This window comes from Heptranchias perlo, chromosome 7, assembly GCF_035084215.1.
Source record: "Heptranchias perlo isolate sHepPer1 chromosome 7, sHepPer1.hap1, whole genome shotgun sequence".
Lineage (NCBI taxonomy): Eukaryota > Metazoa > Chordata > Chondrichthyes > Hexanchiformes > Hexanchidae > Heptranchias > Heptranchias perlo.
In genome coordinates, this window is record NC_090331.1 from 90,304,424 (window position 1) to 90,326,422 (window position 21,999).

Sequence of the window (21,999 nt, forward strand, 5' to 3'; positions counted from 1 at the left end):
TCTCTCTCTCTCCCCCCTCCTCTCTCTCTCTCTCTCTCCCCCCCTCCTCTCTCTCTCTCTTCCCCCCCTCCTCTCTCTCTCTCTCTCCCCCCTCCTCTCTCTCTCTCTCTCCCCCCTCCTCTCTCTCTCTCTCCCCCCTCCTCTCTCTCTCTCTCCCCCCTCCTCTCTCTCTCTCTCCCCCCCTCCTCTCTCTCTCTCTCCCCCCCTCCTCTCTCTCTCTCTCCCCCCTCCTCTCTCTCTCTCTCCCCCCTCCTCTCTCTCTCTCTCCCCCCTCCTCTCTCTCTCTCCCCCCTCCTCTCTCTCTCTCCCCCCTCCTCTCTCTCTCTCTCCCCCCTCCTCTCTCTCTCTCCTCCCCCCTCCTCTCTCTCTCTCTCCCCCTCCTCTCTCTCTCTCTCCCCCCTCCTCTCTCTCTCTCTCCCCCCTCCTCTCTCTCTCTCCCCCCTCCTCTCTCTCTCTCCCCCCTCCTCTCTCTCTCTCCCCCTGCCCCCTCTCTCTCTCTCTCTCCCCTGCCCCCCTCCTCTCTCTCTCTCTCCCCCTGCCCCCTCCTCTCTCTCTCTCTCCCCCTGCCCCCTCCTCTCTCTCTCTCTCCCCCTGCCCCCTCCTCTCTCTCTCTCTCCCCCTGCCCCCTCCTCTCTCTCTCTCTCCCCCTGCCCCCTCCTCTCTCTCTCTCTCCCCTGCCCCCTCCTCTCTCTCTCTCCCCCTGCCCCCTCCTCTCTCTCTCTCCCCCCCCTGCCCCCCCTCCCCCTCTCTCTCCCCCTGCCCCCCCTCCCCTCTCTCTCTCTCCCTCTCCCCCCCTCTCTCTCCCTCTCCCCCTGCCCCTCTCTCTCCCTCTCTGCCTGCCTGCCCCCTCCCCTCTCTCTCTCTCTCTCACTCCTCCCCCGCCCCTTCTCTCTCTCTCTCTCCCTCTCTCTCTCTGCCTGCCCCTCCCCTCTCTCTCTCTCTCCCCCTGCCCCCTCCCCTTTCTCTCTCTCTCTCTCTCCCCCTGCCCCCTCCTCTCTCTCTCTCCCCCTGCCCCCTCCTCTCTCTCTCCCCCTGCCCCCTCCTCTCTCTCTCCCCCTGCCCCCTCCTCTCTCTCTCTCTCTCTCCCCCTGCCCCCTCCTCTCTCTCTCTCCCCCCCTGCCCCCTCCTCTCTCTCTCTCTCCCCCTGCCCCCTCCTCTCTCTCTCTCTCCCCCTGCCCCCTCCCTCTCTCTCTCTCCCCCCTGCCCCCTCCTCTCTCTCTCTCTCCCTCCTCCTCTCTCTCTCTCTCTCCCCTCCTCCTCTCTCTCTCTCTCTCTCTCTCCCTCCTCCTCTCTCTCTCTCTCTCCCTCCTCCTCTCTCTCTCTCTCTCCCTCCTCCTCTCTCTCTCTCTCTCTCCCTCCTCCTCTCTCTCTCTCTCTCTCTCCCCCCTCCTCTCTCTCTCTCTCTCTCCCCCCTCCTCTCTCTCTCTCTCTCTCCCCCCTCCTCTCTCTCTCTCTCCCCCCTCCTCTCTCTCTCTCTCCCCCCTCCTCTCTCTCTCTCTCCCCCCCTCCTCTCTCTCTCCCCCTCCTCTCTCTCTCTCTCCCCCTCCTCTCTCTCTCTCTCCCCCCTCCTCTCTCTCTCTCTCCCCCCTCCTCTCTCTCTCTCTCCCCCCTCCTCTCTCTCTCTCTCCCCCCTCCTCTCTCTCTCTCCCCCCTCCTCTCTCTCTCTCTCCCCCTGCCCCCTTCTCTCTCTCTCTCCCCCTGCCCCCCTCCTCTCTCTCTCTCTCCCCCTGCCCCCTCCTCTCTCTCTCTCTCTCTCTCTCTCTCTCTCCCCCTGCCCCCTCCTCTCTCTCTCTCCCCCTGCCCCCTCCTCTTTCTCTCTCCCCCTGCCCCCTCCTCCTCTCTCTCTCCCTCTCCCCCTGCCCCTCTCTCTCTCTCTCTGCCTGCCCCCTCCCCTCTCTCTCTCTCTCTCTCTGCCTGCCCCCTCCCCCTCTCTCTCTCTCTCTCTCTGCCTGCCCCCTCCCCTCTCTCTCTCTCTCTCTCACTCCTCCCCCCGCCCCCTTCTCTCTCTCTCCTCTCCCTCTCTCTCTCCCCCTGCCCCCTCCCCTTTCTCTCTCTCTCTCTCTCTGCCTGCCCCCTCCCCTCTCTCTGCCTGCCCCCTCCCCTCTCTCTGCCTGCCCCCTCCCCTCTCTCTGCCTGCCCCCTCCCCTCTCTCTGCCTGCCCCCTCCCCTCTCTCTGCCTGCCCCCTCCCCTCTCTCTGCCTGCCCCCTCCCCTCTCTCTGCCTGCCCCCTCCCCTCTCTCTGCCTGCCCCCTCCCCTCTCTCTGCCTGCCCCCTCCCCTCTCTCTGCCTGCCCCCTCCCCTCTCTCTGCCTGCCCCCTCCCCTCTCTCTGCCTGCCCCCTCCCCTCTCTCTGCCTGCCCCCTCCCCTCTCTCTGCCTGCCCCCTCCCCTCTCTCTGCCTGCCCCCTCCCCTCTCTCTGCCTGCCCCCTCCCCTCTCTCTGCCTGCCCCCCTCCCCTTTCTCTGCCTGCCCCCTCCCCCTGCCCACTCCTCTCTCCATCTATCGATCAATCTCTCTCTCCCCCTGCCCCCCCTCCTCTCTCTCTCCCCCTGCCCCCTCCCGTCTCTCTCTCTCTCCCCCTGCCCCTCCCCTCTCTCTCTCACAGCCTGCCGCCTGCCCCCCTCCCCTCTCTCTCTCCCCCTGCCCCCTCCCCTCTCTCTCTCTCTCTCTCTCCCCCTGCCCCCTCTCTCTCCTCGTGCCCCCTCCCTCTCTCTGCCTGCCCCCTCTCTCTCTCTCGCTCTGCCTGCCCCCTCCGCTCTCTCTGCCTGCCCCCTCTCCCTGCCCACTCCTCTCTCTATCCCCTGCCCCCTCCTCTCTCTCCCCCTCCTCCCTCTCTCTCCCCCTGCCCCCTCTCTCTCTCCCCATGCCCCCTCCCCTCTCTCTCTCTCCCCCTGCCCCCTCCCCCTCTCTCTCTCTCTCTCTCTCCCCCTGCCCCCTCCCCTCTCTCTCTCTCTCTCCCCCTGCCCCCTCCCCTCTCTCTCTCTCCCCCTGCCCCCTCCCCTCTCTCTCTCTCCCCCCTGCCCCCTCCCCCTCTCGCTCTCTCCTCGTGCCCCCTCCCCCTCTCTCTCTCTGCCTGCCCCCTCTCTCTCTCTCTCGCTCTGCCTGCCCCCTCCGCTCTCTCTGCCTGCCCCCTCTCCCTGCCCCCTCTCCCTGCCCATTCCTCTCTCTATCCCCTGCCCCCTCCTCTCTCCCTCTCCCCCTCCTCCCTCTCTCTCTCTCTCTCCCCCTGCCCCACTCTCTCTCTCTCTCCCCATGCCCCCTCCCCCCCTCTCTCTCTCCCCCTGCCCCCTCTCTCTCTCTCCCCATGCCCCCTCCTCTCTCTCTCTTTCCCCCTTCCCCCTCCCCTCTCTCTTTCCCCCTTCCCCCTCCCCTCTCTCTCTTTCCCCCTTCCCCCTCCCCACTCTCTCTTTCCCCCTTCCCCCTCCCCACTCTCTCTCTCTCTCTCTCTCCCCCTGCCCCCTCCCCTCTCTCTCTCTCCCCCTGCCCCCTCCCCTCTCTCTCACTCCCCCTGCCCCCTCCCCTCTCTCTCTCTCTCTCTCTCCCCCTGCCCCCTCCCCTCTCTCTCTCTCTCTCTGCCTGCCGCCTGCCCCCTCCCCCCTCTCTCTCTCTGCCTGCCTGCCTGCCCCCTCCCCTCTCTCTCTGCCTGCCTGCCTGCCCCCTCCCCTCTCTCTCTGCCTGCCCCCTCCCCCTCCTCCCTCTCTCTCTCTCTCTCTCTCTCTGCCTGCCCACTCCCCTCTCTCTCTCTCTCTGCCGGCCCCCTCCCCTCTCTCTCTCTCTCTCTCTCTCTGCCTGCCCCCTCCCCTCCCTCTCTCTCTCTGCCGGCCCCCTCCCCTCTCTCTCTCTCTCTCTCTCTGCCTGCCCCCTCCCCTCCCTCTCTCTCTCTCTCTCTCCCTCTCTCTGCCTGCCCCCTCCCCTCCCTCTCTCTCTCTCTCCCTCTCTCTGCCTGCCCCCTCCCCTCCCTCTCTCTCTCTCTCTCTCTCTCTCCGCCTGCCCCCTCCTCTCTCGCTCTCTCTCGCCCTGCCCCCTCCCCTCTCCCTCTAGCCCTGCCCCCTCCCCCTCTCCCTCTCTCTCTCTGCCTGCCCCCTCCCCTCTCTCTCTCTCTGCCTGCCCCCTCCCCTCTCTCTCTCTCTCTCACTCTCATCCCTCTCTCTGCCTGCCCCCTCCCCTCCCTCTCTCTCTCTCTCTCTCTCTCTCCGCCTGCCCCCTCCTCTCTCGCTCTCTCTCGGCCCTGCCCCCTCCCCTCTCCCTCTAGCCCTGCCCCCTCCCCTCTCCCTCTCTCTCTCTGCCTGCCCCCTCCCCTCTCTCTCTCTCTGCCTGCCCCCCTCCCCTCTCTCTCTCCCCCCTGCCCCCTCCCCTCTCGCTCTCTCCCCCTGCCCCCTCCCCTCTCGCTCTCTCCCCCTGCCCCCTCCCCTCTCGCTCTCTCCCCCTGCCCCCTCCCTCTCTCTCTCTCCCCCTGCCCCTCCCTCTCTCTCTCCCCCTGCCCCTCCCTCTCTCTCTCTCCCCCTGCCCCCTCCCTCTCTCTCTCTCCCCCTGCCCCCCTCCCTCTCTCTCTCTCCCCCTGCCCCCTCCCTCTCTCTCTCTCTCTCTCTCCCTCCCTCCCTGCCCCCTCCCTCCCTCTCTCTCTCTCTCTCTCTCCCTGCCCCCTCCCCTCTCTCTCTCTCCCTGCCCCCTCCCCTCTCTCTCTCCCCCTGCCCCCTCCCCTCTCTCTCTCCCCCTGCCCCCTCCCCTCTCTCTCTCCCCCTGCCCCCTCCCCTCTCTCTCTCTCCTCGTGCCCCCTCCCCCCTCTCTCTCTCTGCCTGCCCCCTCTCTCTCTCTCTCGCTCTGCCTGCCCCCTCCGCTCTCTCTGCCTGCCCCCTCTCCCTGCCCACTCCTCTCTCTATCCCCTGCCCCCTCCTCTCTCTCCCCCTCCTCCCTCTCTCTCCCCCTGCCCCCTCTCTCTCTCTCCCCATGCCCCCTCCCCTCTCTCTCTCCCCCTGCCCCCTCCCCTCTCTCTCTCCCCCTGCCCCCTCCCCTCTCTCTCTCTCTCTCTCCCCCTGCCCCCTCCCCTCTCTCTCTCTCCCCCTGCCCCCTCCCCTCTCTCTCTCTCCCCCTCTCTCCCCCTGCCCCCTCCCCCCTCCCCTCTCTCTCTCTCCCCCTGCCCCCTCCCCTCTCTCTCTCTCTCCCCCTGCCCCCTCCCCCCTCTCTCTCTCCCCCTGCCCCCTCCCCTCTCTCTCTCTCCCCCTGCCCCCTCCCTCTCTCTCTCCCCCTGCCCCCTCCCTCTCTCTCTCTCTCTCTCTCTCTCTCCCCCTGCCCCCTCCCTCCCTCTCTCTCTCTCCCTGCCCCCTCCCTCCCTCTCTCTCTCTCCCTGCCCCCTCCCTCCCTCTCTCTCTCTCCCTGCCCCCTCCCTCCCTCTCTCTCTCTCTCTCTCTCTCCCTGCCCCCCTCTCTCTCTCTCTCTCTCTCTCCCTGCCCCCTCCCCTCTCTCTCTCTCCCTGCCCCCTCCCCTCTCTCTCTCCCCCTGCCCCCTCCCCTCTCTCTCTCCCCCTGCCCCCTCCCCTCTCTCTCTCCCCCTGCCCCCTCCCCTCTCTCTCTCTCTCCCCCTGCCCCCTCCCCTCTCTCTCTCTCTCCCCCTGCCCCCTCTCTCTCTCCTCGTGCCCCCTCCCCCCTCTCTCTCTCTGCCTGCCCTCTCTCTCTCTCTCTCTCTCTCTCCCCCTGCCCCCTCCCTCTCTCTCTCTCCCCCTGCCCCCTCCCTCTCTCTCTCTCCCCCTGCCCCCTCCCTCTCTCTCTCTCCCCCTGCCCCCTCCCTCTCTCTCTCTCCCCCTGCCCCCTCCCTCCCTCTCTCTCTCTCCCTGCCCCCTCCCTCCCTCTCTCTCTCCCCCTGCCCCCTCCCCTCTCTCTCTCTCCCCCTGCCCCCTCCCCTCTCTCTCTCCCCCTGCCCCCTCTCTCTCCTCGTGCCCCCTCCCCCCTCTCTCTCTCTGCCTGCCCCCTCTCTCTCTCTCTCGCTCTGCCTGCCCCCTCCGCTCTCTCTGCCTGCCCCCTCTCCCTGCCCACTCCTCTCTCTATCCCCTGCCCCCTCCTCTCTCTCTCTCTCCCCCTCCTCCCTCTCTCTCTCTCTCCCTGCCCCTCTCTCTCTCTCTCTCCCCATGCCCCCTCCCCCCCTCTCTCTCTCCCCCTGCCCCCTCTCTCTCTCCCCATGCCCCCCTCCTCTCTCTCCCCATGCCCCCTCCTCTCTCTCTCTTTCCCCCTTCCCCCTCCCCTCTCTCTTTCCCCCTTCCCCCTCCCCTCTCTCTCTTTCCCCCTTCCCCCTCCCCACTCTCTCTCTCTCCCCCTGCCCCCTCCCCTCTCTCCCCCCGCCCCCTCCCCCTCCCCCCGCCCCCTTCCCTCTTTCTCCGCCGCTCTCTGCTCTCTTTACTATTCCAGTATTTAGCAAAGGGCTCAAAGCTTACTCTTCAGTTTCACAAATGTTCACATCATCACAATATTTTATATCTCCTGAACAAAGGCGAGTTTGGAAGCCAGCTCTTTCGTTAGCATGCAGGCCATTTTTGACAGATAGCGGCATATTTTACTAATCATCCTTGAAATCCAGTATTATGCAGGTGTGCTCCTCCACACTGTTGTCAGGCACCTTACTGACTGGTTTGAATTGGGCAACAGATGAGGTGATGTCCATGCGGCCCCTTTAAATGGATGCCAACACCAACTTGAAGCCTTTTCAGATCTCCCAGCGCGAACCAGCATTCTCACGGAGAGGTGGGCCATCTGATTACTGCTCATCATCGGATCCAGTGATGGGGGCCTCAATCCACACTCCATCTCAAACACATAGTCAACCAGATCCTCAAGATGCCCGCAGATAGAGCTTTCAGCCGTTCAACCAGAAATAATTTCAAATGCGATGCAACAAAAGCAATCGGTCTACAACCGATCCCTCACCTCACACAATGGATTCCTCTGGCTGACCATTGGATTACAGTGTGCAGCAATGACTCTTTACTGAAAATGGAGGTCACCAATTTCTCCATACCAATAGAAATGGATCCAATTGGTTTATGTTCTTATATGTAAATATTTTTGTTCAATAAAATATATCAGATGTCATTCTAACAATAAATAGAGTTTCCAAATTTTTTTTAAAAAAAAGAGCCATTTGCACCTGGTCAATGGAAGCATGCGATCAAAAACTCAACGTCAACCTCCCAGCTCTTCTCCCAGAGCGCGAGGCTGGAGTTGTGGGTTGCAGCCACATTCGACATTACATACAGGCGGCATCACCCCTACCCACCCCATCACCAACCAACCCTGCAATGGCACAAGTCAACAAATGCCAGAAACAGAACAACCTTACCGCAGATGGGACTCCCTCACTACAAGGGAGAGTGACTCAATCTCATTTTGAAGGCAACCTGAGGCAAAGATAGATCGCAAGATGTATAGAAAGAGGAAGAGATATCCAAAAAACACACAAATGAATGAGTGCAGTCAAAGGGAGACCCAGTCGCTCGAAAAACTGAGCATCCACCTCCTGACCAGAGGCTTAGGCTCAACCCTTGATCAGCCGTTTCTCCGATTCCCTTTACAATTCAGTTGGGCGAGATTCACCAATTGTTAACCAGATAGACCGCATTAATTGTGAGTACTCCAGATCCAGCTGGAGCAGGGCATGCAGGTGGGTTGGGCCACTGTGTCCATCACAGTTTGTGCCACCCGATGGTCACTGTGTCCATCATAGGTTGTGCCACCCAATGACAGATTATGGTGGTAAAAGGATTATTTTCCTGGAGAAGGGTGTTTAGATTGTTCTATCCACACGTTGCCCATAGACGGGCGGGATATATGGAGGCATGGCCTGGAGCAAGTTGATGCATGCCAATTTTTTTCTCATTTTCCTTCTTTGATGCAGGCTGCCATTGCAAGCATCTAATGCAGTGTACCACGGTGAGAACACAGGAATTGCCCATTCAGTTGTCTAACACGGTGAGTTCCTGGTCTCAACCACGTGGTTGGGGAGAGAAAGAGTTGCCAGGTAGAGATAAATCACTTTCCGGAGAGCCGGGGTGGGGGGTCACAACTCGAAGGGAGGTCAGTGTTCATACCTCCTAACGACAGACCCGAACGTGATACGTGTACAGGCCTGGAATCCATGCTTCACCACTGAAGGTAAGAGTCCTCGGACATTTGATTGTAGCCAAGGCTGGTACACTTGCCCCTAGGGGGAAAATGTCCCTTGATTTTGAATCTGGGTTTCTCCGTCATGGGCCCAGTGTTGCAGATACTGGGCAGCTCTCTGCTTTATTTTAAACACACTTCCAATTGCAGATGTTAAAGTGATCACTGGATACACAAACCAATTAAAAAACGCTCTCACACAGAGACTATAATACACTTCTATCTCTCTTCAGGCTTTGCCTAAGAAAGCCCTGATTTAGAAATAGAACAGAGAAGCCGACAACTTACCAGTTGGATGATATTCGAAACGCTATCCCAGTCTGCCAACTTCAAGTATTCCGCACCGCCAACCAGCCCTTCGTAACCCTGCAAAAGGAAAGACACACCCGTTATAACATTGCACGTCCCCGATTTCCTTCATCCCACCATTGGCGACCGTGCCTTCAGCAGTATAGGCCCTAAGCTCTGGAATTCCCTCCCTAAACCTCTCCGCCTCTCTACCTCTCTCTCCTCCTTCAAGAAGCTCCTTAAAACCTACCTCTTTGACCTGTCCTAATATTTCCTTATGTGGCTCGGTGTCAAATTTTGTCTAAGATTAAGCTCCTGTGAAGCACCTTGGGACGTTTTACAACATTATAGGTGCTATAGAAATGCAAGTTGTTGTTGTCGCTCCCAGTGAGCGGAAAGTGGCAGTTCTTGCATCCAACCCATGAACCAGGCCACTGCTTCATGGCGACTGAACAAATGAACTGCCATGTTTTTATTTCGTAGGGTTGTGGGATTTCTACCCACATTGTGGGGATTGTAACCTGTACCTCTTAATCCTCTGAACTTGCTGGCCAATTTGCGCATTAATCACGGCGTGTGTTGTTAACACACCGTTATTTTTCTAGCAAGATCCGGCCCTAGATAATTAGTTATGGGAGTAAGGAATCAAAAGTGGGAGAATGTGTCGGATTATTACATACTCTCACAGGAGGAGAGATCTGGGAGTTATAATGGGTAACTGTTTGAAATCATCAGTCCAATGCTTAGCTGCAGCTAAAAACAAACGCAACTGAGGTAATTGGTTGCATTAGCAGAGGGATAGAGTACAAATCCAAAGAGCTTGTATTGTTGCTGTATTAGGCACTGGTCAGACCCATGTGGAGTGGTGTGTGCACCTCCAGTGACCTAATCATTAGGAAGGGTAAAACTGTCCTTGAGAGGGAACAAAGGCAAAAACGCCAACAAAACCAAAGAAGGCATCAAGGAGACCTAATTGAAGTTTTCAAAATTAGGAAGGGATTAAGAATATTGATCCTGGTCAATTGTTCACTATCATGAAAGTTCAAGCACCAGGGAATGAGAGTTAAAAAACTAGGAAATTAGGGGCAAGGAAGGAAGAAAAGGAAAAACTTGTATTTATATAGCACCTTACAAGCCCTCAGGACATCTTAAAGCCCATCACTTTTTTTAAAAATGTAGTCACTGTTATACAGTTAAACGTGAGATCCTGTCACTGATCGTTGTCTGGGCTGCCTTGCCAGAAGTGCAGGCGTGACTTTGCGTAAGGACAGGATCAGGCTTGGTTGGTATGCCCTCCACTGATGAATAGTCTGTTAGCGCTCGCTTTCTAGGCTCATCTATGAAGAGTGGCCATTTGGTCAAGATGCTGGAGGGCGACTGGCACCCTCAAAACCACCCCCTCGAAAGGGAAGACGGCAGGAGGGAATGGAACGGAAGAAAATGGACAGTAAAACATTCAGTAAAAAAATCTGAGCAGGAGCAGAAGATCTACTACAACTGAACTGTTTACTGTGTACAGACAGTTTTGTTTAGACGGTTCCTGAAGTGCCTTTCCTCTCGGGTTTAAACTGCCCTTTTAGCTTATATAGATAAAATGCCCTGACAGACCAGGGAGATAAAGAGGCCAAGGCCAGGCCGCCTGTATTCATTGCAAACAAACACAGATAGAATGAGTTAATAATAGCACCTAGTCCTTCCTAGTGGTCATTAGATCCTTGGTATTAGATAACTAGGACAAAAAGGACACTGACCTCATAAACAAAATAAACATCAGCTCCCACATAGATCCCCATCCGTACCACTGCTCGCACCGCAGCATTCATACCTGTTGATTACAAGAAGTACAATTAGTTAGAGCACAGAAGGTTAAGGCAAGATTTATAGGAGTTCAAAATTATGAAGGGTTTTGATAGAGTAAATAAGGAGAAACTGTTTCCAATTGGCAGGAAGGTCAGTAACCAGAGGTCACAGATTTAAGATAATTGGCAAAAGAACCAGAGGGGAGAGGAGGAGAATTTCTTTTTTAAACGCAGCGAGTTGTTATGATCTGGAATGCATTCCCTGAAAGGGTGGTGGAAGCAGATTCAATAGTAACTTTCAAAAGGGAATCGGATAAATACTTGAAAAGGAAAAAAGTTGCAGGGCTATGGGGAAGGAGCAGGGGAGTGGGACTGATTGGATAGCTCTTTCAAAGAGCCGGCACAGGCACGATGGACCAAATGGCCTCCTTTTGTTCTGTATGATTCTATGAGTTAACAATTATGTTCAGTGTTGTTACCAGACTTGTATTGGTACCAATAAGATATAGGAAAAGCTCATTTAAGTAATATATTTTAATGTACGATGTGCTTCCTATGTGATGCTCTTAGTTCATGGTCTCAAATGGCATCCACACCAGTGACAGACCTGAACCTATTAGTACTTCACCCAATGTTATACAGCTCAAAATGCTCTCTCCAGACAGAATCCACGCTGGGAAGGTCAAATCTATGATTGTACTGTTGTCATCTATAAAACCATACTGCAGCAAGGAGGGAAAGAAAGACTTGCATTTGTACAGTGCCTTAACACACTTCTTAGAATTGTTCCAATTCACAAAGAATTACTTTCAGGTAAAATGACTGTTGCATAGCAAGATCCCACAAACAGGCACAAAATGAATGATTAGTTGATCTATTTTGGTGCTGTTGGCTGAGGGAGGAAAGTTGGGTCAGGACAGTGGGGCAACTCCCTGCTTGTCTTTGAATAGTGTCATGGGATCTATAATATCCACCTCAACCACCACCAATAAACAAGGCCTCAGTTTACCATCGTATCCAAAAGGACAGCACCTACGACATCACAGTACTCCAAAACGGAGGGCCAGCCTAGATTACGCAGGGTTAAAGAAAACACAGGGAGATCAATAATGTGCAAACATCCGGTCATGATCTGTAGAGACGAAGAGAACAGCAACTGAACTAATTATAGTGTGTCTGACATTTGGGTTCAAAGGTCAATAGGACATGGTACAAAAATTTGACATCCCCCGCTCTGACGAAATCCCAGTGATTATAGAATTATAGAATCATAGAAGTTTACAACATGAAAACAGGCCCTTCGGCCCAACATGTCCATGTCGCCCAGTTTATACCACTAAACTAGTCCCAATTGCCTGCACTTGGCCCATATCCCTCTATACCCATCTTACCCATGTAACTGTCCAAATGCTTTTTAAAAGACAAAATTGTACCCGCCTCTACTACTGCCTCTGGCAGCTCGTTCCAGACACTCACCACCCTTTGAGTGAAAAAATTGCCCCTCTGGACCCTTTTGTATCTCTCCCCTCTCACCTTAAATCTATGCCCCCTCGTTATAGACTCCCCTACCTTTGGGAAAAGATTTTGACTATCTACCTTATCTATGCCCCTCATTATTTTATAGACTTCTATAAGATCACCCCGAAACCTCCTACTCTCCAGGGAAAAAAGTCTCAGCCTATCCAACCTCTCCCTATAAGTCAAACCATCAAGTCCCGGTAGCATCCTAGTAAATCTTTTCTGCACTCTTTCTAGTTTAATAATATCCTTTCTATAATAGGGTGACCAGAACTGTACACAGTATTCCAAGTGTGGCCTTACTAATGTCTTGTACAACTTCAACAAGACATCCCAACTCCTGTATTCAATGTTCTGACCAATGAAACCAAGCATGCTGAATGCCTTCTTCACCACCCTATCCACCTGTGACTCCACTTTCAAGGAGCTATGAACCTGTACTCCTAGATCTCTTTGTTCTATAACTCTCCCCAATGCCCTACCATTAACGGAGTAGGTCCTGGCCCGATTTGATCTACCAAAATGCATCACCTCACATTTATCTAAATTAAACTCCATCTGCCATTCATCGGCCCACTGGCCCAATTTATCAAGATCCCGTTGCAATCCTAGATAACCTTCTTCACTGTCCACAATGCCACCAATCTTGGTGTCATCTGCAAACTTACTAACCATGCCTCCTAAATTCTCATCCAAATCATTAATATAAATAACAAATAACAGCAGACCCAGCACCGATCCCTGAGGCACACCGCTGGTCACAGGCCTCCAGTTTGAAAAACAACCCTCTACAACCACCCTCTGTCTTCTGCCGTCAAGCCAATTTTGTATCCAATTGGCTACCTCACCTTGGATCCCGTGAGATTTAACCTTATGTAACAACCTACCATGCGGTACTTTGTCAAAGGCTTTGCTAAAGTCCATGTAGACCACGTCTACTGCACAGCCCTCATCTATCTTCTTGGTTACCCCTTCAAAAAACTCAATCAAATTCGTGAGACATGATTTTCCTCTCACAAAACCATGCTGACTGTTCCTAATTAGTCCCTGCCTCTCCAAATGCCCGTAGATCCTGTCTCTCAGAATACCCTCTAACAACTTACCCACTACAGATGTCAGGCTCACCGGTCTGTCGTTCCCAGGCTTTTCCCTGCCGCCCTTCTTAAACAAAGGCACAACATTTGCTACCCTCCAATCTTCAGGCACCTCACCTGTAGCGGTGGATGATTCAAATATCTCTGCTAGGGGACCCGCAATTTCCTCCCTAACCTCCCATAATGTCCTGGGATACATTTCATCAGGTCCCGGAGATTTATCTACCTTGATGCGCGTTAAGACTTCCAGCACCTCCTTCTCTGTAATATGTACGCTCCTCAAGACATCACTATTTATTTCCCCAAGTTCCCTAACATCCATGCCTTTCTCAACCGTAAATACCGATGCGAAATAGTCATTTAGGATCTCACCCATCTCTAGTGGTTCCGCACATAGATGACCTTGTTGATCCTTAAGTGGCCCTACTCTCTCCCTAGTTACTCTTTTGCCCTTTATGTATTTGTAGAAGCTCTTTGGATTCACCTTTGCCTTATCTGCCAAAGCAATCTCATGTCCCCTTTTTGCCCTCCTGATTTCTCTCTTAACTCTACTCCGGCAATCTCTATACTCTTCAAGGGATCCACTTGATCCCAGCTGCCTATGCATGTCATATGCCTCCTTCTTCTTTCTGACTAGGGCCTCAATCTCCCGAGTCATCCAAGGTTCCCTACTTCTACCAGCCTTGCCCTTCACTTTATAAGGAATGTGCTTACCCTGAACCCTGGTTAACACACTTTTGAAGGCCTCCCACTTACCAGACGTCCCTTTGCCTGCCAACAGACTCTCCCAATCAACTTCTGAAAGTTCCTGTCCAATACCATCAAAATTGGCCTTTCCCCAATTTAGAATTTTAACTTCTGGGCCAGACCTATCATTCTCCATAGCTATCCTAAAACTAATGGAATTATGATCACTGGTCCCAAAGTGATCCCTCACTAACACTTCTGTCACCTGCCCTTCCTTATTTCCCAAGAGGAGGTCAAGTTTTGCCCCCTCTCTAGTCGGGCCATCCACATACTGAATGAGAAATTCCTCCTGAATACACTCAACAAATTTCTCTTCATCCAAGCCCCTAATGCTATGGCTGTCCCAGTCAATGTTGGGAAAGTTAAAGTCCCCTACTATTACCACCCTATTTTTCTTGCAGCTGTCTGTAATCTCCTTACATATTTGCTCCTCAATTTCCCGTTGACTATTTGGAGGTCTGTAGTACAATCCTATCAACATGATCTCTCCCTTCTTATTTTTCAGTTCTATCCACCATATAGACTCAGTGGGCGAACCCTCGGATATATCCTCTCTCACTACTGCCGTGATGTTCTCCCTAATCAAGAACGCAACTCCCCCTCCTCTCTTACCTCCTGCTCTATCTTTCCTATAGCATCTGTACCCTGGAACATTGAGCTGCCAGTCCTGCCCCTCCCTTAGCCATGTTTCAGTAATAGCTATAACATCCCAGTCCCATGTGCCCATCCATGCCCTGAGTTCATCTGCCTTGCCCATCAGACTTCTTGCATTGAAATAAATGCAGTTTAATCTAGACTTCCCTTGGTCTTTGCCCTGCTTTCTCAGACCATCTGATTACACCATGTGTCGACCATCAGTGCTTTATTCGCATTTCTGACAAAAATCAGCACAGTCATTCCCCCCCCCCCACACCCCAAGTCCAATCCCCCGTCTCCTCTCTGTGCCATGTCCAGTGCCAACCGCTCAAATTGTGGCCTCGATATATCGCAGGCGGGACCTCCCATTCTCGTGAAAGTTCCCGCTTACAGTAAACGGGCTATAATCCCTGCTATTAGCGCTGAGAGTAGCACAGGGGGCAGACAGGGACTTGTTTCAGCGGATTCGCCACCGTATTCAGATAGGAGGTGCTGTCTTTTGGATGAGACGTTAAACCAAGGCCCCACCTGCCCTCTCAGTAAAAGAACCCATGGCACTATTTCGAAGAGCAGAGGAGTTCTCCCTGGTGTCCTGGCCAATATTTATCCCTCAACCAACATTACTAAAACAGATTATCTGATCTTTATCACATTGCTGTTTGTGGGACCTTGCTGTGCGCAAATTGGCTGCCACGTTTCCTACATTACAACAGTGACTACACTTCAAAAGTACTTCATTGGCTGTGAAGCATTTATCTTGCTTGCTGTCTCCGCCCACATACTTTCTCTTAGTGTTTCCTCTACTCTGTTTGACTCTCTCCTCCATTACTCTATATGCTTCTCACACCTGCCTTCTTGGTTTCTTTTTGTGTGTATCTTTCACAAAACTTCAAAGTAAGCCAATGAAGAGCCAAGTAAAATAAAGCTAAACACATTTCGAATGAAATGCAAATATATTAAAATGAAGAAAATATCCCAAAGATCACATGCACAGGCAATTTAGCCAGGGTTGTCTTAGAACATGATGCCAGGAAGGTCCACCAAAAAGTGTGTGGGTGGGGGGGCAGAATAGAGTGAGGCCCATGAATACGGCTTAGCTCTGGGAGGAGGAAACCAAGGGAAGAGGTACAGGGTGGCTTAAGCTGGGATGTAGTTCAGGAATCAGCAATTGGAAGGAGACTGACTAATGCATTTGATTGGTTCAATGTGTCGACTGCTTCTGAACCAACCAGAAAGCGACGTTTTTGCTAACTGCTAAATAATTGGTTGTTTCAGAAACATTGAGCCAATCAGAAACAGTAGCAACACTGAACAAAGGCAACTAATCAGAAAGCTCAGACCGTGTGCCAAAGCTGAACCAATCGAAAAGATGGACAGACGTGGGGACAGTGTGCTGTGTTAATTGTATCCATGTGATTTAAATCAATTAGTGTTAATTGTATTCAGGTGCTGCATATCAATTGGGGACTCTCAAATCCATTTATATGAGAGCTGATTGAAGGTGTGGTGTGTAATGTGGAGCTCTGTGGATAAAGGCTTGGATGCAACTGAAGACCAGGCTCTAGTATTCTATCCTTCACCACCTGGCTTTCCAATTTATAACATGCTGTCACCATCTGTTAATGTGTTTGATATCCTTGGTAAGCAGTGACACTTACAAGCGGGTGAAGAATCATACCCATGACTCCCCTTCACTTCTCAGGTTCCTAATTGCACCGATGTTTTCTACTACAATCTCCCCTTTTGACTCCTGAAGCTGCCGACTCTCATTGGGGTACAATTTTTTTTTATTCGTTCGTGGGATGTGGGCGTCGCTGGCGAGGCCGGCATTTATTGCCCATCCCTAATTGCCCTTGAGAAGGTGGTGGTGAGCCGCCTTCTTGAACCGCAGCAGTCCATGTGGTGACGGTTCTCCCACAGTGCTGTTAGGAAGGGAGTTCTAGGATTTTGACCCAGTGACGATGAAGGAATGGCGATATATTTCCAAGTCGGGATGGTGTGTGACTTGGAGGGGAACGTGCAGGTGGTGTTGTTCCCATGTACCTGCTGCCCTTGTCCTTCTAGGTGGTAGAGGTCGCGGGTTTGGGAGGAGCTGTCAAAGAAGCCTTGGCGAGTTGCTGCAGTTAGTAGCAGCCCTCTGGTACAAGTGGCCAATCTTCACATTTGACTTTAGACAATGATTGCTGCAACATCAACTTGCATTTATACAGCACCTTTAACATAATAAAAACATTCCAAGGCACTTCACAGAAGCGTTATCAGACAAAATTTGACAATGAGCCACATAAGGAGATATTAGGGCAGGTGACCAAAAGCTTGGTCAGAGAGGTAGGTTTTAAGGAACATCTTAAAGGGAGGAGAGTGGTGGAGAGGTTTAGGGAGGGAATTCCAGAGCTTAGGGCCTAGACAGTTGAAGGCAAGGCCGCCAATGGTGAAGTGAAGGAAATCGGGCTGCACAAGAGGCCAGAATTGGAGGAATGCAGAGATCTCGGAGGTTTGTAGGGCTGGAGGAGGCTACAGAGTTAGGGAGGGGCGAGGCCATGGAGGGATTTGAAAACAAGGATGAGAATTGCAAGTTTGGTGGTTGTCATGGCAACCTGCTGCTGAGTGTTTCTTAGCATAAGCCCTACAAGTAAGCAGTAACAAGATTGAATAGGAGTTTGGCATGGAAAATTTGGAGAGAGAATGTTATGGACTAGAGTCTAAAATCTTCCTCCTGGATCTTTTAAAAATCCAAACTTAGTGTCATCTAATTGGAGATTAGGCTCATTTAGTATCATATTGTACCAATATATAGGACAGGAATTGGAAGTACAGGAAAAATCACAAGTACACTTTAATATTGTGCCATTCTGCTTCTTGTACAATACTCTTATTACAAGGATGAGAATTTTAAAATCGAGGTGTTGTCAGACCGGGAGCCAACGTAGGTCAGTGAGCACGGGGTGATGTGTGAACGGGAGTTGGTGCGAATCAGCATCTGAGCAGCAGCGTTTTGGATGCGCAGGACATTGTGTGAGGCTGATCTTGTCCCCCACCTCCCCCAGTTTTTGTTGAGGAATTATAAAGGATGAGTAGTTTATTTTTGTTTGATTGAGTAAAAAGAAGGGCCATTCTCACAGAGATAAAACAATGTTATTACCAGGATTTCAGTAAAGTGCAATGGATTTGGTCTTTCAGACTTTACTGCATGAGGTGAGGTACAGTTATAGGATTGTCACTGGTGGTGGTCGTGATGAGAACAATTTGAACTGATGAAATAAGAGTATTGTACAAGAAGCAGAATGGCACAATATTAAAAAGTGTACATGTGATGTTTCCTGTACTTCCAATTCCTGTCCTATATATTATATTGGTACAATATGATACTAAATGAGCCTAATCTCCAATTAGATGACACTAAGTTTGGATTTTTAAAAGCCCATCGATCCAGGAGGAAGATTTTAGACTCTAGTCCATAACATTCTCTCTCCAAATTTTCCATGCCGAACTCCTATTCAATCTTGTTACTGCTTACTTGTAGGGCTTATGCTAAGAAACGCTCAGCAGCAGGTTGCCATGACAACCACCAAACTTGCAATTATATCAAGTGTTTTCACAAGCTCAACACAGTTTTAATTTTATAATGTGCTACTTTCAGATCTTTTCCTTCTCATTAACCCTGGTACTACAGGGTCTCAACTTCTGCTTCACAACATATCACTGCAAAACAGTAACTTACCAGTTACTTGAACTAACTTTGTTTTTCAATATGTTTTCTTTAAAAGAAGAAAGATTTGCATTTATATAGTGCCTTTCACAACCTCAGGACATCCAAAAGCGCTTCACAGCCAATGAAGTACTTTTGAAGTGTAGTCACTGTTGTAATGTAGGAAACGGGGCAATCAATTTGCGCACAGCAAGGTCCCACAAACAGCAATGCCATAATGACCAGGGATAAATATTGGGGAACTCCCCTACTCTTCTTCAAAATAGTCCCATGGAATCTTTTACATCCACCTGAGAGGGCAGATGAGGCCTCAGTTTAATAGCTCATCCCAAAGTCAGTACCTCTGACAGTGCAGCATTCCCTCAGTTCTGCACTGGAGAGTCAGCCTAGATTACGTGCTCAAGTCTCTGGAGTGGGACTTAAACCCACAACCTTCTGACTCAGAGTGCTACCCACTGAGCCACGCATTGCCAGTTCCCTGTTCTGTATTTGATTTAGGGTCTGGGAATAGATGGCAGCGCTAGGGTCAGTTCTATAAAAGGAGACATAGATTGGAACCTTGTTTCTGCTCCCAGCAATCCCATTAATGGGTTTCCCTTTGGCAAGTCAGTGCATTTATTTTGTACACATGACAGTCCTTGTCACTTCCCTTTAATGTCATTGCTCTCTATACCAGAGTTGTGTACTTTACAAAAATCAATTTTCAAAGCTATTTCTCAACTGCGTTGATGTTCATTTAAGAAAGCTTTTCAAGCTGAAGCTGCGTAACCAGCAATTTCAGAGATCTTTAAAGACAGACTTGCTGTCAGCCCCTTGCTTTGTTATAAAGAAATAAAGTGAACTCTTCACGACAATAACTTGCATTTTATAGCATCTTTAATGTAAGATCTGTACCTCAACTCCACTTACCGATCTTTTCTCCATATCCCTTGATACCCAACAGAAATTTGATTGTGTTTCCTACATTACAACAATGACAACACATCAACAGTAGTTCATTAGCTGTAAAGCGCTTTGGGATATCCTGAAAGACACTATATAAATGCAAGTTCTTTCTTTCTTCACCCGCAGGAAGTGTAGAAAGTTGCAGGAATTGCTGTGACATGTCATGTCATGACACATCAGTGTACGGTGATGCTGAAACATTAATTATTGATACGTCAAGTAGACTGCTCTCAGAATGTCTGCTTTGCATTTTAGAAGTTTCTGGATAGCTTGCTCACAAACTGAACAGGTGAAACCCAAGGTCAACCCAGAATTTGTTCCACAGTCATCCTGAACTTGCTAAAGTTAGTTCATTAACAGCAGTGAGATTTGTTGGGGAAAGTCTAAAAGATATGTTGGAAACGCACAAGTGAGTGGAGCTCAGTTGGCGTGAGGAATTAACATTAGTGTTACCTCTCTTTTGCTACGTTCAGACTCAAGACCAGAGCAGAATTGATGGAGGGGTGAGTTGAGATTACGCCTCAAATCCTTATTAGAGTAGTCGACCTCAAGGAAATGTTAGGAATGAGGTGCACCTCATTCACTTTAGATATCGGGTGCCCCATTTTAGAAATTCTCGGACACACCACTCAAAAAAAAGAGAGCTATCCAGTCTGGGAATAACAGCAATGAGAAACATGGCAAGGGGCAATATAAATTGTATTTGCATTTAAACACATCAAACTTAGGACCGAAATATCCTACAACAAGTGGAACATGGCATTCCTAGGCAGGCAGCAACCTTAAATAAAATCTTTAGAGCAGCACAGAAGTGGGGGCCCCTACTGATTTGCATTCTCTCTGTCTCTTCGCCCACCCCACTAACCAGTGAGAATAACAGCGAGTATCTCGGAGACTAACGCCCAATCCTCCGGACTCGGGGACAACCTGCCAGGCAGCACGTCCACACCGCCGCCATCTTTGAGACTGGCACGTCGGAAAACTAGTAATGACATTTTTCAAGACTGCATAATCCGTTCACTGTCTTTTTTGTTTGTATGTTTTTTTTAAAAAATAAAAATAAAAACTAGCAGTTTCCGAGATTAAGAATCTTTTTTTTAAAATCGATTTTTAAAAAACCACACACATTGTGCCTATATCAATGATGGCGAGCGATTTTCTTTTAACGGACGAGTTGGGCCGTTGGGCTCGTGCGGGAGAAATGTCCGTTAGAGAAAGAAAAAGAAGCGCAGAGGCTGGGTCAGTCATGAATCAAACATTAATCTGACGGTGTTTAGATAAGAGATTAAAGAACTAAAATGGAATAAAGTTGACATGCAAAGAGAAAACAGCCCAGAAAGGTGAGGATGGAGAGGGAGTTTATGAGGGGAGAAGCTCCGTGTAAAATTCTTAATAAACACGTGGAATTAAATCAACCTGCAGATCAAATATCCCGCACAGAATAATAATATCACGCCTGTCCGGAGCAGACTGTGAAAAAATAACTCAACACGCCTTTCATTGAAAGGGGGGGGGGTCATCGTTTTAGTGAAGATCGCCTTATTTTTCCCACCCACAGAACCAGGTTTTTAAAAAAAATGTTTTACCCCTTTAATCTCTTTTAGTTTTAAGCCAAGTACTGCTTTTTCTGAAAATTAATCCGTTCACATTTCTGCCTCGTTTATTAATGGGGCGTTGGGGTTAAAAGTGCTGCAATATTGCTCTTTATGTCCGGAGATTGCACCTGCGACGATCTTTATTGCTGTTTTTTATTTGAATGGGGGGAGAAGGAGATTGGAAAATGTTACCTTGTGCATCTCCCCCACTCGTTAACACCGCTATGGATTTCCCAGCGCCTCTGCTCCTCAGCTGTTCCATGTCTACTTGAGCCATGATGTCCACTCCACTCTTCTCTCCAAGCTGTGGTTGTAATGAACCCCCGTTCTTGCAAACTTCCTGCTTTGGGGCTGTTTTCCTTTTCCTAGAGCTCAGATCTGTGTATGACTATCCGAGCAAAGCCCCTTCCAACAGATGATTGCAAATGACCCCAGCCAAGCATGCCCACATCAAAATGTGTGTTTCATATCTCCTCCCTCATGCCTTTTTTTTACAGCTCTTTTACAAAAGGAACATATTATGCAGCTTTAAGCTAGAATGCTGTCACAATACATTATGCTTGCATTTCATTGGAGGAATTGCAGATTTTATTTTGGGGTGGGGAGATTTATTTCTTTTAGTGTTGTACTTTTGGCCTCCTCCTTGCAAAACCAGAAACTATTCTGCTGCCAAACACAGATTTGAATTTAAGAACCTGAAAAACAGCATTTATGTTGTAATGCATAACCCCGCCTTCAGTCTAGGATTTGCATGTCCGGTTCTAGCATTTGCCTTCACAGATTGGGTCTGTAACGGTCTGATTTTATTTCAGGGATAAGAATTAAGGATCATGCTAAATTTTCACATAAATGACAATTCACCACTTAATATACATTAATATGAAATAACTTGCATTTTTATCGTGTCATGACATGCCTCAAACATTCCAAAGTGTTCCAAATGAATTACTTTGAAACATTCATTGTTGTTATGTAGGTGAATATGGTAACTGTTTTTCACACAGCAAGATCCCACAAACAGCACTGAGATGAATGATCAGTTCATCTATTTTTGGTGGTGTTGGTTGAGGGTGGAATGTTGGTCAAGGAAACATGAGAAACATATGACATGGCACTTTAAAAAAAAATAAACTAAGGAGGGGGGAAGAGTATCGGAAGGAGAGGGAAGGGGGAAGTAGGGAATGTGGCCGGCCAAGTGGAAGAAGTGCTAGTAGGTGAGCACTTTGGTGACAGTGACCATAATTCGGTGAGATTTAAGGTGGTCATGGAAAAGGACAGGGAGGGGCCGGAAATAAAGGTTCTAAATTGGGGGAAGGCCGATTTTAATAGGATAAGGCAGGATCTGGCCAAAATGGACTGGGATCAGCTGCTTGTAGGAAAATCCGCATCGGAGCAATGGGAGTCTTTCAGAAGGGAGATTGAGACCATACAATGGCAACATGTTCCCGTAAAGGTCAAGGGTGGTTCCAAGAACTCCAGGGAACCTTGGATGTCAGGGGATATACGAGAATGGATTAGGAAAA

General features: G+C 50.6%; 1 protein-coding gene across 2 annotated transcripts in view; it reads right to left on the bottom strand.

Moving 5' to 3' along the window:
- LOC137323954 (ATP-dependent 6-phosphofructokinase, liver type-like) overlaps positions 1 to 20,896 on the bottom strand; it is a 95,079-nt gene extending 74,183 nt beyond the window's left edge. The window contains exons 1-3 of one of the 2 annotated variants that reach the window (XM_067988102.1): positions 20,669 to 20,896; positions 10,185 to 10,258; positions 8,434 to 8,511 (exon numbers count right to left, since the gene is read on the bottom strand). In XM_067988102.1, coding sequence (XP_067844203.1) covers positions 8,434 to 8,511; positions 10,185 to 10,258; positions 20,669 to 20,753 — 237 coding nt within the window. In that variant the 5' untranslated portion in view covers positions 20,754 to 20,896. Of the gene's footprint in view, positions 1 to 8,433; positions 8,512 to 10,184; positions 10,259 to 19,746; positions 19,828 to 20,668 lie in introns of those variants that run through there. The other variant, XM_067988103.1, reaches the window with a different exon arrangement.
- Positions 20,897 to 21,999: the final 1,103 nt, after the last annotated feature.